The sequence below is a fragment of the Lupinus angustifolius genome, chromosome LG18, assembly GCF_001865875.1.
Source record: "Lupinus angustifolius cultivar Tanjil chromosome LG18, LupAngTanjil_v1.0, whole genome shotgun sequence".
NCBI classification, from domain to species: Eukaryota; Viridiplantae; Streptophyta; class Magnoliopsida; order Fabales; family Fabaceae; genus Lupinus; species Lupinus angustifolius.
The window spans coordinates 10,892,330-10,909,765 of NC_032026.1; the positions used below are offsets into that span (position 1 = coordinate 10,892,330).

At 30.2% G+C, this 17,436-nt stretch overlaps 1 protein-coding gene across 1 annotated transcript; it reads left to right on the plus strand.

The window, feature by feature from the left end:
* Positions 3,881 to 6,157, plus strand: LOC109333216. Its single transcript, XM_019568568.1, has one exon. It carries the CDS (start codon positions 4,046 to 4,048, stop codon positions 5,783 to 5,785), a length of 1,740 nt encoding a protein of 579 aa, XP_019424113.1. The 5' UTR covers positions 3,881 to 4,045; the 3' UTR covers positions 5,786 to 6,157.

Genomic DNA, 17,436 nt, shown 5'->3' on the forward strand with positions numbered 1-17,436 from the left:
TAAATATGCTTCTTCCCTACTCAAAGGTAGCATGGCATGGCTTTTCCATATATGTGAATGACATATTTCACCTAACATATAAACAATAAAAAACAAAAATATCACGGTGTTTTTGTACTCAAATGGAGAAGGGTTAGGCAAATACCCTTGATCGTTTCAACAGTAAATTTGTGACCAAAGTGATGAAAATGATCATGATTACTACATAAACTTGTGACAAGTGGTAGAAGTCTTAAGCAGCTAAAATTGAATTATGCTTAGATTCATTTAATTAGCTTAATATAAAATAACTTAGGAGTGCATAGATATAAAATGAAACAGAAATTAATTAGAACAAAAGACCCCACATTGCTTCTATGAGATAGTGGCATACTTGCATGATAAAGGGTCGCTGACCCCTGAATTAAGGCATGTGAAGAACTGCAACTCTCAATTATACATGGGGAACATTATATGTCATAATTTTTATTCCAAATGAATTTTTTGGGTCCAACTAGCAAGTTAGCCCTATGATGTGAAGTTACTTAGCTTTGCACAATGACTTAATCACCTAGCTGAATTGCTTTGGATCATGTAAAGATATTAACCCTAAGGTTTGGTCTAAATTAAAGCGTGGTCACATTATGTAAAATCAGTATCCGTGACTAGTAGAATAATGGGTATTTTGAATGTTAATCTAACTGTGTTTGAGAAAAAATTATTCACCAAGCTTTTACCTAGTACTAGTATCTCATTGATTGTTTCTTATCAAAGTTTTTTGTTTGGTACTACGAATTCCCTCATATTTTTTTTGTGAGGAACTAATTCATTTTGGTTATGTGAATGTTCATCTCAATAAGTGTTAGCTCCGAGAAATCAAACTCTTAACATTTTGGTTTTAAAAGGTGCACCTTGATCCATATTTTCCTAACTAACCCCCATAAATTATGGGAAAGTTCATCTTCTTAGTTGGAATATGATCAATATATTAATGCTTTTTATTTGGCATTGTCTTTACATGTCCAGCTTTAAACTTTTGCTTTTAGCTTGGGCTTTGGATACTACCGTTTATGCCTTCTATTCATGCTCTCTCGTGAATTACCCTCATTTGCCTCTTGTATTCATGAACTCTCGTGAACCCACCTTTGCCTCTTGAAACAATGCAGAGTTCTTAAGAATGAAAAATATATTACCTTAATTGACTATTGATAATGATTAATTACCACTACATGATATAATTAAATCTATAATGTACGATCAATGTATATTATCTAGTAATATTGGTGAATTATTACACGGTCATTGATGTAAAAGTGGGGTCCAATTTTTGACGTGCGAAAAACAAAATTGTCTTAAGATATATGCACCATTTAATTTGAAGCACATCATGTGGCTAAGATTTTCATAGCAAAATATTCTATAGTGGAAATGCATGTATGGTAGTGCTTCCCCTTTGGCTTTTGGTGGACTCTTCTTTACTGTTGTATACGTTTATCACAAGTCACAACCCACAAAAAGTGTTGGTAAAAAAAAAGCAACTTTCTCTAAATTAGTTAAGTGATTGTTGATATTCCCCACTTCTTGTTCAAAAGGTCATTGCTTGCTCAAGGCATCTAACAAAGAAGGGTTTCACATGGTGGGGTGTGTGCTGCATATCTATGTCATTTCAACAATGTTACTAGTGTTTAATTATATTTGGTCTAGACTCATTTTTTGCCCTTCTATACTTAAATTCTAGCACCTAAACAAAAGTTATGTGAAAGAGACGTGTCTAGATATATTTTTCCCTGTTTTCACCATTCCAAGGTAATTGAAAGCTACCACCATTTTCTTTTGTTCATGTAATCAAAAGCACTGTACTTGTCCTCATTAAGGCGTGGTCCATCTATTCTTGGGGCACTAGTTCACCCCTCTCTGTTTTGCTCATAATCCTATTTGTCATAAAAGAACTTAGAATAATTTTACTTGTCCGAGAGCCTCTAGTCCCTAAGAGTTTCATTATTATTATTAGAATATGAAAAGCTGCTGTGAGACATCAAATCTTGAACTGAACCCTCGAGATAATAATTTTATAAGCATTTTCCACTTATCTTAAAAGTTTTTAGGTCATCCTCTCATATTCAATTTGGACTTCGTACTTACCTAACAATCATATACTTATTGGTATGATTCCCCTTAAGTCCACCATATACAGCTGAATCATTAGTTCTAATACTACTTGTTGGATCCTCTAATATCTAATCCACTACAGGACTTCAACTCTAATAGCAGTATCATTGCTTGTTTCCTAGGGGCCTCAGATTGAATTGCAATTAACCAGTTGCTAACATTAAAGCAGTATGTAATATAAATAAATAGCATTCTTATATTCAGTCATCAACCTTATGTTTAATGCAGTAGAAACAACTTCAATATGGAAATCATGTTTTTCAATTAGGGATGCTATCATCATTATAGCTATGTTGTACTATAATGGCCCAAAATTGCAAAAGGGCATGGCCAATTTGGTTGCAATTAATGATCACACTATAATTGTAAAGACTCCTAAAATTTTATGATTTATAATCGCAATTATTATTGAGAACTTAATTTGAAGTCATGGAGATATATTATTATCGGAAGTGTAGAGTGAGATAGCAACATAGTAAGCCCCATTAATTACTTTAAAGCTAAAACTTTATCACAGAAAGTGTCACTCATTTTATTTGATTAGGTTAGGAGTTTTTAGATAATTGACACTCCAAATTATTTATTAATTTGGTTGATTTGGTTAAGTGATTTGGTTGATTTAATTTGGATTGACACTTCAAAAACTTCTTAAACAGAAGTTGCATCATTTTTTTATACTATGAAGATTTGAGTCCTTTAGCAAGTAAAAACATAGGATCAGATTTTAATTCATTTTTTCTTTCCTTTTGGCAAATAGTTCATTGTTAATTAAGTACTAAGACATCAAATCCAAATTTACAAACTCTATCCTCCTCAGCTCAAACTTTCTATTTCTTTAATTATGTCAATTTTACCAATAAAGCGTTGGTCAAGTAATATAAGGTCACACTAGATTCCAAAGAAAAAATTAAAAGAGTAAAAATTCATTTATGAAAGTGACATTTATTAAAAATAACATTTTAGTATCCTTAAATAATACATTCGGTAGAATAAACTTTTAATTAGAGAAAGGAAAAGAAGGCCTTTTATTATGTTTTTTAATGCAAGAGTAACAGTTAACTAATTGTTCCTAGTACTAAATAACTGTTAACTGAAAACTACCATTATTGTGACAAAATATATATATTAGTATAAGCATGAAGTTTTATAGTGCACCCATTGCTTGTTCCTTACCTTTTCATTGTTGATTCATAATTTACTTCCATCCCTGTCCTATGTTGAAGAATTTTATGTTCCAATATACATAACGACAAAACCATCTTTAGAACAACCACCAATATAATTCCACATGCAAACAGCTACTCATAGAGCTCTCAGGGCCTATGTTGTCTTCTAAGTTATCTCCAACTTCCAACAGGATAAGTTGCTCTACACCCAACATAATTACAAAATTGTCTTTGATAGGTCGGATTTCATCTCAAAATCAATTGACAATGAGAGAAATAGTTTTATAATTATTCAAACCATGCCTATGAGTTTGAATAGATTATGTGTAAGTTTTACTGATAATTAAATAATATCTTTTAATCATAATAATAAGAAAGAAAGTGGATTATACTATCATAATATATTATTTCAAAATTAATTAGTTATGAAATGAGTGGCTCAACTTAACATATATTTAAATTATTTGAAGGATAAGAGGAGATGATGTGTGATTTGTTTCCAGCAGTACACGTCATCATTGTACAATTAACTTTGAAAGGGTATAACTGTAAATGCATTATGTATTCTATTTGTGTATCCGCTGCAACACAATCTAGAGATCTTCAGAAACACTCTCTCTCTCTTGTTACTCAGATTCCAAACTCTCCCAAACTACATTTATCTCTCGCCGGAATATTCGTTTTTCTCCACCGGAAAATGGGTTTGCGCCAAAAATACTAATCGTTAAAAGATGGGCGAAGAAGACTTCACCGGAGAATCTAAACCCTTTCACAGCTCGCCAGAACAACCCACCGGAATCTCCAACCTCCGGCAAACCATCGAGTTCATCTCCTCTTTGATCCCCCTCTCTCACTCCGTCCGTGTCTTCGCCGGAAAATGGCAACACATTCGTAACAAACTGGAGGAGCTTTACTCCGGCCTCATCGCCGCCGAGAACTTCGATTCCGGCGAGAATCCATCACTCTCCGGCGTGGTCCTTTCGATATTGGCTACAACAAGCGAGTGCTACGATCTCGCGAAACGGTGCGTCGATCATTCTTACAGTGGGAAGCTTCTTATGCAGAGTGATTTGGATGTGATTTTTGCAAAGTTTGATAACCATGTTAAGAAGCTAACTGAGATTTACAAGAAGGGTATTTGGTCAAATGGGTATGCACTTGTTGTGTCAAAACCGAATCTTGGTGCTTCTAAAGAGGATATGAGGTTTTACATAAGGGACTTGTTGAGTAGAATGAAGATTGGTGATTTGGGTATGAAGAAGCAAGCTTTGATAAATCTTTATGATGTTGTCGTTGAGGATGAGAAGTATGTTAAAGTGATTGTTGATGTGGGTGATGTTGTTCATGTTTTGGTGGGGTTTTTAAGTTCCAATGAGGTGGGAATTCAAGAAGAGAGTGCTAAGGTTGTTTCTGTTATTGCGGGTTTCGATTCATATAAAGGGATTTTGGTTGCTGCTGGGGTTATTGCTCCTTTGGTGAGGGTTTTGGATTGTGGGAGTGAGGCAGGGAAGGTTGGTGCTGCGAGTTGTTTGATGAAATTGACTGAGAATTCGGATAATGCTTGGTGTATTTCGGCTCATGGAGGTGTCACTGCTTTGCTGAGGATTTGTGGTGAAGATTGTAAAAGGGATTTGGTTGGTTTTGCTTGTGGGGTGTTGAGGAATCTTGTTGGTGTCGAAGAGATAAAGAGGTTTATGGTTGAGGAGAGTGTTGTGTCCACTTTTATTAGGCTTCTGAGGTCCAATGAGGAAGTAATTCTGGTGAATTCAATAGGGTTCATTCAGACTATTAGCTATGGTGATGAGCTGGTTCGGGAAATGGTGATTAGAGAAGGTGGAAGTCGTGCTTTGTTGAGTGTATTGGAACCTAAATTGAGTTATTCTTCTAAGACAAGGGAGATAGCAATAAGGGCTATTGAGAATTTGTGTTTTTCTTCATCCACTTGTGTAAGTATTTTGATGAGTTATGGTTTTGTCGATCAGCTGTTATATTATGTTAGAAATGGTGAAGTTTCAATGCAAGAGTTGGCTCTGAAAGTGGCTTTTAGATTGTGTGGAACATCAGAGGAGGCTAAGAAAGCAATGGGTGATGCCGGCTTTATGGCTGACCTTGTTAAGTTTCTAAATGCAAAATCATTTGAAGTTCGAGAAATGGCAGCCGAAGCACTCTCTGGCATGGTTATGGTACCTAAAAATAGAAAGAGATTTGTGCAAGATGACCATAATATTGCCCTTATTCTGCAATTGCTTGACCCAGAGGAGGGAAATTCAGGTAACAACAAGTTCTTAATCTCTATCTTAATGTCATTAACAAATTGCACCAGTGGGAGGAAAAAGATTGTTAGTTCTAGTTATGCCAAAAACATAGAAAAACTTGCAGAGGCTGAAGTTTCTTCTGATGCCAAGAGACTTGTAAAGAAGCTAACCGCAAACCGGTTCCGCAGTATGCTGAGTGGAATCTGGCACTCGTGAATGTATTTTATTTTTTCCTTTCATTTTTAACTGTATATTTTCGTAAGTATTACAAGTTTTGCTAATTTGTTTTCCCCTTCTTATTATGTTCTCTATCTTATTTCATTTCCCTTGCCCATGACAAGAGTAGCATAGGTTTGTGTTGAGATTGGAACCAGATGTAGTGACACCATAAAATCTTTGTTGTAGATTTTCTTGAGGATACTCTACCATTGTTGTTTGCCTTCAGCTATGGTAGTTTGTACCAAAGAAGGAAAGAATTGTAGTAGTATTATATGACAAAAAATTAATGTAATTACTGATTACAGATATTCATCTCAGTTTCTGTTTGGAAGTGTTGCAAAAATATTATATTGCATATGCATTTGTTAATTGTGTGTGGCCACATGGAGGAAACATCAATCCTTGGTAAACATGTGACTATGTGAGTAGTGCCAACCTACCTTTTCTCTATGCAGCATTATATGCAAAGGAGATAGTGATAGGTGAAGTTTCCCTCTGTATTGCTTTGTCTCTTAGCAAGATGATGTGTCCTTTTGTGATAGCAGCTTCCTAGTTTTTTTATACTACCAAGGGTATCCTCTCACCATTTTGGATAAGGAATTAATCATTTTTGGGTGCATGACTACCCCTCCCAACAAATGTAGTTCCCAGGAATCGAACCTTGATCTTTTGGTCATCCTGTGGATCAAATATGGTCTTACACCACTAGACCAATACTTTATTGGTAGCTTCCTAGTTGTTAATGTAGAATGTAGTAATGTACACAGGTACACATGCCAATTGTTCACATGCATGTTGCCAGGGAACTCATGATGAGAGGACAAGTTAAACCAACATCATTACCCTTTTGTTTAATCTTCTTTTGTTCAATTACTGTTTGATTTTGAGTTGTAAAATAACATGGTGAAACTGCTAGTTACTAAATCTGGGTTTTGTGTAGAGTGGAAACATGTGACTGAATCAATTACAGAATAGGAAACATGTGACTGTGTGAACCAATTAGGCATTTGGGATGAAATAATGCTAATGACATATTTATACCTCACATTCGAATTGAGTCTCAAGTTTGGTACTTTGTGACTTGAAAATCACAAGTTTAAATATCTGAAACAACATCTTCACTTTCCACGATAACGCTGAATACATCTATCATTCTGTATTGTGGCTGCTCTTTTTCTTCATCTCGCCTGGTATGTGTGCCAAGCATTATTATTTAGTTCACAGTTCAAAGATTGTTTTATAGATGTAATATAGCATCAACAGTATCCGATGGATGGAGAATTGTGCATTATGCATTATGCATTACACTGGTGTGCTTATTCTGGGCTTTCACAGTTCCATAGGCTTCGACTTGTTGTAAATGCTTATTAAGAAACCAATATCAATAACGCGCATGTCATTTTCACTTCAGTTGAACGGTTGGGTTATGATTAGTTTTTAAGATTGTCAATGAATGTTTCTTGGGAGCACATCAAAAATCTTCTATTAAAAAAAATATTTAAATTAAAAATATAATTATTAAGTATTTTTGTAATCAATTTTAACTCATGATAAATGGAATGATAGATATCATGAGATAGAAGATGTGTTCCATTGTGAATTTTTAGCTCTGCAATGAGCCTCTCTTTAACATAATAATATACCCCACTCCCTATTATAAGTCCTTAACTATATTACAGGGATTTTTTTAAAGCAGATTATAACATTATATTTTTATTACCTATTTCAAAAACTTATTGTTTCTCCTTAATTAAAAAAAGGATAAATAAGATGGAAAAACAATAAATGGTGTATAAAATATATAAATTATCTTATAAAAAGGACTAATGTATATTTCTATCAAAGAGAGGATATACTTACTCTAATAGTAAGTTAAAAAAACTTATTTTATATCTTAACCATTCATTTTAGGAGAATCTAATAATTCAAACCCTTGAATTTTCTTAGAATGAATAAGTTATTATAAATATGATTAGATAAAGTATTTGTTTGAACATTTTTAATAGTTTATATTATCCACCCTGACCAAACAATCAATCAAAGTAATCAAAATTGAAAACTAACACTTACCATAATGGCGAATGTATTCTCCATTTTTATATATTATATTATAATTTATTATAGTTTTCCATAAATTAAGATCGTCGGCTATTTTTCATATATTTACTATGATATATGAATTTTGTATTTATTCTCTCTCCTCCTTTGTGATCACACTCAACAGCAAAAATGTTGGATAAATGACTTAGTAGTACTAGCCAACAATATGGACTACATTTACGCCTACTTATTTAAATTCGATGGTTTTTATTGTTTATGTTTGACAGTCTGTTTTCTTGAAATAACTTAATTCTTTCGCCTCTATAATACACCTGAGAGCTTAGGAAGAATTTATTTAGATTTATTGTATCTTATTAATAGAGTATAGACACTTCAATATCTGGTAGGAAAGAGCTTACCCGAGAGGCATTTGAGAAGTATCTTATTGATTGGACTTTGAAAATCCCAATGGGCCCGAGGCTCCTATTTGGGCCATTGACAGATTTTTCAGAGCTGTGCTGGGTATTAATAAAGTACAGAAAAATAAATTTCACAAGTTAAATCTTTGAATGCTGCTGTTTGTCATTGTACTACGATGAATATACTCCGAATAAAAATATATAAGTAAAATCTTTTACGGTTTCATGAGAAAGCTTGTAGAACTAATTCTTACAATAGTAATCTATTGTTATTCAATCGTTCTTATTGAAACAAAATTATGTAACCAAATTACATTTGGATTGGAGTGGATCTGAGTATAAAGTTGTGAATGTAGTGTATTACAAGTTGATCAAGTTATCGGGGAGCCTAATATATTTTTTTAGTACTACTAACTGTATCTTTTTACCTTTTTTGAATAAGGAATTAAATTTTTTTAAAAGCATGACTACCTCTTCCAATAAGTATTGTTCTTATCAAATTCTTAACTTTTTGAATGACATATTAAAATGGTAAGCAAGTCAAATCTAAATGTATGACTCATAATGGTATTATTTATTAACACTAATAATGGTCGTTTCTAAGTAACCCAACCACATAGTTGGATGTTGTACTTTTAAATGGGGTCTCTACAATAGTATTGTGATCAAATTAAGTACATTTTCTCCAATTTTTTACAATTGTGGTAAATAAAACATGAATAAAATTACAATTTAAAACACTATAGATGTCTTTCAAAATACACCATCACTTTCTTGGTCACTCAGAAAGATCAAGCTACTACCAGTAAAGAGTTGAAGTTCTTGATGGGGAATGAAGATTGGTTGTCTCAAGTTGTCGTCTCTAACCATGTCCCGCCTAATAGCATAGAGCCACATCATTTAAAATTTCACCTCACATTTAACAAGTCTAAGTCAGTAAAACATTACTCATTACAAAGGTTCTTGTGTAGCACTATATTATTTGGCAAGATAAGATTAAGGATGCTAACTTGTAATAAGTGATCTTCATTCTTTGGTGGGCTCCTCAACTCCATAACATCATCCTAACCATTACTCATCCAAGTTGAGCCAATAATATATTTAAGTACTTTCTTAACAGAGTACATAATATCAAGTTTTCATTATCGAATGAATTAAGGTGTTGTTTATTGAATCCAAAATAAGAAAGTTTATGTTAAAGTACTTTTTATTTTAAATTATATTATTCTCCTACTCAACTTAAATTAATTAGTTCCCAAAAAAGTTCATACATTACAATGTATTAGTTTAGTAGTGTAATATCCCACTAAATCTTAAAAAATGATCAAAACGTTAAGTATTTAATTACTGTGAGTGACACTTATTGAGAAATACAATTACGTATTCTGAAATGAGTTAATTTCATACTAATTTTTTTGTTTGCTCGTTATTCATAAAAAAATTCGAAAAAGGCCAGTGGCCGATGGCATCTTGTCTTGGTCCTATGTCATCTTTATTACTTATACTACTATTTGTGTGTTCGTTATTAATAAAAAATTCTCTTAATGTATTTTGAATCACTAATAATTGTCGAAATTTTAAGAGATACCCAAACCACACAACATGAAAAGGCAGTGACCTTTTGACTATGGTGAAAAGAAGTATGCGTACAATCTCTTCAACTTTCATAATTGGAAAATTATTTTTGTTATTGTACTTATCATTTAAAATATAAGTATAAATTCTATACATCGTCAGTGTAAAAATTTATACACATACACTACATCATTTATCGTTCATTTGGATTACTTTTTTTGAAAAATCAACAATAATTAAATATTAATGATGGACAATACAATGACAATGTCAATACATATATATTTTTCTCTTAAATTATTACATGCCCCTTTCCTCATTCTCCCTTGAGTGTCACTAATAGGTGGTATATTAATGATCGAGAGTGACGAACTCAGCACTAATGATTGAGAGATCAATTCTAGTTACTAATAATTTTGTTAAAGAGTAAATCTGTATCTATAGATTCCCTTAAGCATAACGTAAGAACACATTTGGTAATTACAATATGATAAATATAAGATAAAGAATAAAGTGAATATGATATAAGATTTTACCATATCTACTATTTGGTGCACACCAAATAACGATGTCATTAATGTGGGTGTGGTGGTGGTAGTGGCTATAATAACAATGTTATTCAAGTGTAAGAGTACAGAGAAACTATGTATAGTCATATCTTACTTATTTGTAACTCATATAATAGAAAATGTACTATGTGAGTAGAATATGATAGGCCATACCTTGTTGTACCATCAAACTCTATATTATATGAGGATAACACTCTCTTATTTTATCTACCAAACGACTTTTAATGTTGCATTTCGTATAATAGAAAGAGAGGGGGAATAGAAGTTAACGAGAAATAGTCTATTACTCTCCTTTGGTTTAAGGAGAGAGTATGAGAAGAGAGATAAAAATATATAGGATACATGAGATTTGTTTTTCTCTCATGTGGAGAGAAAATACTAGAAAGTGAAAGAGATATTTCTCTTATTATTTATTTCTTTTTTTCTAAAACCAAATTGCAGAAAAATTTACTATATTTCTCATTTCTTTTTCTATTTTCACCATATTTTTTCTCTTTTCATCCTATTTATCATCTCCTTTTCTCATTTTACCATATTTCTCTCTTTCTACTTTCTTCTCTTCAATCAAAGAGAACATAAAAGTAAAGAAAATGAAAGAATGACTAAGGGTGAAACATTTGTAACTTAAGGATCAAATGATTATTTATTCTTCTCATCCCTTACTTTTTTCAACATTGAACTAAGTCTTTACTCTTTCATTTAAATTAAAAATTACTTTATCAACGGATAGTAGGTTCATATATGTTATTGTCACTTAAGCAAAGACCGAGTTTAAGTTATTCATAGAATAAAAGCTATGTTGTTAACGTCCCACTCAATTATAAACATTCTAAGTAGATAAAAATAAAAGTACATAGGTATATATACTAGTTAATACTCTATGAAATGCATATGTTTTTAAATAAAAATTATATAAAATATGAATATACATTAATTAACATAAAGTTGTCATGAAATAGATTACCATATTATTGTATTTATTAATATGAAACTGCAAAAATATTAAACATTAAGTTTTGTTAATTTTTTTTTTGTGTTTATTAAGTTTTGTTAATTTTTTTATTTTGTTTACTAATATGGAACTGCAAAAATATTAAATAAAATAATCATTCAAATAAATAACAAAAAAATATAGAAATTAATATCCAAAATAATTGTTAATTTTTCATTCAAAGAGGCAAAATACACTATAAAGAACTAAATGATTTGGTAGATTATAATGAACCGAATGAAGAGAATCAATGAACTAAATGATTTGCAAATTAATTATTCATCTCACATAAATCATGTATAACAGTCATTTTTCTTCTAAAATCTGGGTCCTTTTTTGAAAATCAAAAGATGTTAAAGATCTCCTTATAAGATTTCAATGAAAGAAATTATGACCTGAATGAGAGAAATTAATGAACTAAATAATCTCCAGATTAAATATTCATCTTATGTAAATTTTGTTTAATAGTTACTTTCCTTTTGAAATCTGAGCCCTTTTTGTAAATCAAAAGATGTTAATGACCACCTTGATAAGATTTCAATGAAGGAAATTAATGAACTAATCCAATGAAGAAAATCAATGAACTAAATAATTTACAAATTAATTCTTCATCTTATGCACACAAATCTTGTATAACAGTCACTTTAATTTCCTTTTGAAATATTGATTTGGTATGTTACAATGAAGGAAATTAATGAACTGATTGAATGAAGAAAATCAATGAACTAAATAATTTACAAAATAATTTTTCATCTTATGCACACAAATCTTATATAACAGTCACTTTAATTTCCTTTTGAAATCTTGATTTGGTATATTACAATGAAGGAAATTAATGATCTGAAAGACTTGGTAGATGAATGAACTAAATAATTTGTAGATTAAATCTTTATCTAATGCAAATCTTGTATAACAGTCACTTTTCTTCTGAAATCTCGATCCTTTTGCCAAATCAAAAGGGGTTAAAGACCTCCTCGGCATGATTATGAAACAGAAACACAACTTTAACACTTTTAACACTTCAAGTTGTTGAAATCTGTTGTGTGCTCTCTTTTTGGTTACTTTGTGTTTTCTTTCTCCTATCTTCGTAAACATACTCCTATAGAAACACATACTCTTACTGATGAAATAGAAGATGAAGTGAACCACAATATTTATTGATGAACAACCATTAATATTTCAACAAACGAGGAGACGCATAATCACTCAACCATTAATATTTAAACAAACAAAGAGACGCATAATCACTCAACCATTAATATTTCAACAAACGAAGAGACACATAACCACTTAAAAAGTCGTATAAAATCAACAGTGCATGATTAAGAAAGCGTTGTTACTATGTCATCTTCAACGACACTTTCTTATTTATGCATTGTGGAATTGATTAACATTAACAGCGCTTTCTATCAAATACGATGTTAAACATAACTCATTCAAGTCAGCGCTAACGTTATTGATGTTCAACATCGTTGTGTCAAGATTGCGTTATTGAATTTATACACATTGACAGTGTTTGCTTTAGTATGTGTTGTTGATGTTCTTCTGTCTCGTTTTCAACAGCGTCGTTCAAAATTATGTTGTTGAATGAACGTTGTTTATTTTGATATTTGTCATAGTGAATGATGTATAATTAGAAATTTGAAATTGACTTAAAATTTAATTTTTTGTTGAAATGTATTTTTAAATTTTGAAGTAGTATAAAAAAATTAAATAGAAAATTATTGGTATATATATAGGTGAAAATATGAGTAAATTGATATTGAAGAGTCATTTATCACAATAATTTATATTATAATTGTTGGATGAAACATTGAAACTATTGGTGTGATTCATCATTGATATAAATATAGTATATATTCAGATCATTTGATTTATAATTCCATAATCGTGTTCCAATTATGATATGGTTTTAATGATTGATAATCATATTTGCCTACACTTGAATGTTTGCTCAAATGTAGTTTGAGCCCATGTAATGAGAGAAGCTAATTTAATCGTTGATACCTTAATAAAACACAATGAGTTTAGATATGGAGAAGAGTGTTTAATAAGTTACCTAACTTTTTCTCAGTTTCATTTGATGTTAGATATTGCCTCCTATGTTTATCATTGGGGCATGAAATTCTAGCTTCTGTTCCTTTCTAGGGCTTCCAAGCTCTCTATGATCACCGGGAAAAAATGTTATTAGAGGGCCAAAATTGACATTCATGAGAAATCTAATTCAAAATTTGTACAAGTTGGATGAGTCCATTAGTACCAGAAATATGGACTTATTAGAAAACAACATCTGGTTGCACTCTAAAAATAATTGTGCAGTCAACTATGGATGGTCTAAGAATCTTTCGATGGGTGCGGTCCAATGCAAATTTTATTCTGGCCAGTATGGTATTTTTATGTGTATTAACGGGTCAAATTTTTTATCATAGAAAATGTGTTTTCAACACCTCTTTTAAACGATTTAGAGAAAAAGAGTGGGAAAATGAGAAGAAGATATCGTAAATTGTATTAGGTGGAGTATAGATATATATATTAATATTATTTTAGTTGTGAATTTTTATTTTTGATATAAAATACGATATGGAAAACATATTTGCTGGAAGAGTTAGCCTAATACATTTGTGGATGCTCCCGGTTCGGACATGATTGCCTCCAATGCGATGATACCTGTGGGAAACAAAAACAAGATAATAATTTATTTTAATTTATGTTCATACGTATTAAATTTAACTATTTTTAATATTTATTTGCATCTAAATCAAAACAATTTTTACATGTGGACATTAAATACTTACAAATTTAGTATTGCATTGAATTATATTGAATTTCATACTATAACAGTTTTTAAAATTACATCTATATCCATTTTAAAAAGTTTGAGTTTTATATAGTAGTATAGAAGTATAAATGACAAAAATTGAATATATAAATTACACTTATTCAATTACTTGAATTTTCCTTAGATATATTTTATGTAACACCCACAATTTTATATTTTTTTTATGTGTGAGTGAAAAGCTGAATTTTTTTGTAGAGTTATCTTGAGATTTTTGGATGAGTATTATGTCTTTTGAATGATTTTCCTATAATTTTATGATTATTATTATTTTAAAAATAAGTTATTTTTATTGGTTATCTCATAACCAAGTATATCTTTTAAAAAGTGGATTTTTATATTAAACAGTATTTTGAATATATTTTGAGTTAGAAATATCATTATTAAATTATTTATAATTTTAGAAGTACCTACATGAGAATTTGCATTAAACATATTTTATGAGTATTTATCATATTGATAATAATTTACCAAGTAATATCTCATATATTATATTATAATATTATTTTCCTTTTAACTTTTGATTAATATGGTTATAGTTATAATAATGTTTATAGTAAAATATCATGATAATAATATAATACTTTTGCATCTTTATCCCTTTATATTTATATAATATATTATTCTTTATCTTCTATTCCTTATTCCTAACTGGACAATATTTATATATCCTACCTTTTTATCTCTTTATTATAGTAAGATTAATGTTGAACAACTAATAAATAATGTAATAAATATTTTTATTGATGTCATTTACAAAGTAAATTATGTACCTTGATGATTGACCATGTTTCAAAAGTATAAACAAATGTAATGGTGTTTTGTTCAATCTTCCACAATAGTATTTTGAGTAAATTATACTAATATCTCCTGAGTTTTTGTGAAATTTCAGAAAGCATTCATTCATATTTTAAACATATACAAATTATCCCTAATTATATGGTATATCCCTATAAGATAGATAAGTGTAATTTCTTAAACAAAAAATTGTGACAAGTGTAATTAAGTTAAACAAAATATGGTATATTGTGAATATAAATTCAAATAATATAAGAGTTAATCTATATTTATTATTTTTGGTTCGTTACAAACTGCACCAATAATTTTAAGAAGATATTTAAATTACTCTTATATTATATTGTGACTAACTAAAATAATAAATAGACATTAGTTGTTATACTATTTAGATTTATCTTCACAATATAATATATTTTATTTAACTTAATTACATTTAATTCGTCACCATTTTTTTATAGAAATTACGCTTATCTCTCTTATAGGGATATTCAGTATAATACATGTAAATAATTAAGGATGATTTACTTTAGTTTAGTATTTACTTTAGTATCTCTCATAAGACATTAAGGTAATTTACTTTAGTATTTTTTTAAGCTTAAAATAGAGTCACACACTTTTTTACCACTTTTGACTCTTGTATTACATCGTGAGTGTAATTATACGTTATTGGTATAGGGTCCGGTCCACCAACAGGTACAGTGTAATTTTCTTAGCTATAATAATTATTATAGAATATAAACTAGTAAAATATTACATAAATTTAATACAAATAGGTATATTAATTATATTTCTTATAATTTATGTAATACAACCTCAAAAGATATTTAAATAAAAATGAATATATTATGTGTAAGGATCTTGAAAATCATTGTCCATATAACAATAATTATGGAACCCAACATGACAAAGGCATCTTGATACATTAAAAATTTTGAATTTTAATTAGTGTTATTAGGACACTTGAGTAATGAGTTACTAGTTGGCCAAGTGGGTCAATGGTGAAACTGATTGACTCGATTTACAATAAATTTACTAAAATATTCATTATACTAACTAACATTAATTAATAATTCTATATTCTAGATTAAAAACATCACTCTACCTAATAATTAAATAATCAATCACAGCTACAAATGTAATAAACAAGTTGAAAATATTATAAAACAACATAAGTTTTATACTTTAATTACAATAAAAGTGTACAAATAAGTTTAAAATTTAATCAAACAACTAATTTAAGGTTTTTCTAGAACATATCTTAACAAATGACAAACATAATTATAAGTAAATTAAAACACTTGATTTTTACATCTCAAAACATGGTAGTTTTAGTTATTTTTTTAAAATATTTTTTAATCGACTCGATCATTTCAAATGCTCTGATCATCCAAGTTACTAATTTTACACTTAAATTGATGAGGATGAATAAGTAATCACGACTTTGATATAAAACCAATTAGATGAGAGATTCAGACTAATCATATGTCTGATTCATGGTTGAACTAGTCAGAGTGGTCGGTCCAAGTCATTTTGTACAACAATAATTTTAATACTTCTTTTGTTCTATATATTTTGATGTTTTAGAAATTCAATACATATTTATACTACATTTTCCAATATTACTCCATTTTTTCAACCAACCATATTACTTCATTCGTTTTTAATTCAATTATTGATGTGGATTAAAAATAGTTATTTTAGTTGTAACACCGCGAATTTTACGATTTTGAATTATAAGATTTTATTAATATTGTTATTAATTATATTTTCGCAAATGAATTTCTGGGAATTTTAGGTAAAGAATTACACGAAACTCTAGTTCAGTTTTAGTCTTGTAATTCTATTTCCAATTTGGTGGTAAATTTTCATGATTTTCGGAGACAGTCGGTTTCGGACCGCTGTCGGGGCCGAATCTCACCCGGTACGGCTCAAAAAGTGGTTTTTGAGTTCCGTAACTCGGAATCGAATTCCGATCGCGCCACTGGCTTCATAATTTCATTTCGAGTCATGATGGACCCTGAGTACACTCATACATATTTTCTAAATATTTTTCACTCGGAATGCTGAAATCCGGAATTCTAATCGGACATTAGGATCAGGCGATTTATAATACCCGATCGAGTATTGGCCGATAATACTCGAGTGTGTTTATCACACGTATCCGCGAAGTGGTTATTCCGCGTTGGGATGCGAAATTTGCTTTCCATAAAGCATACCTCACATCACTTTCTCAAATCTCTTATGAAATCATCATTAGCCACCCTAGGAGATTTTGTAATGATTTCCTAGAGGGAAATCTGATTTCCCTTCCCTCATTAAACACTCCACACTTCACACTTCAGTCTCACTCTCTCTCATTTTCAAATTTGCAAGGAGAAGGTGAATCTATCTTCACCTTTTTCTCTCATTTCTCCTTGTTT

Coding starts and splice junctions, on each gene's coding strand:
- LOC109333216 (XM_019568568.1), top strand. CDS start 4,046: ATGGGCGAAGAAGACTTCACCGGAGAATCTAAACCCTTTCACAGCTCG.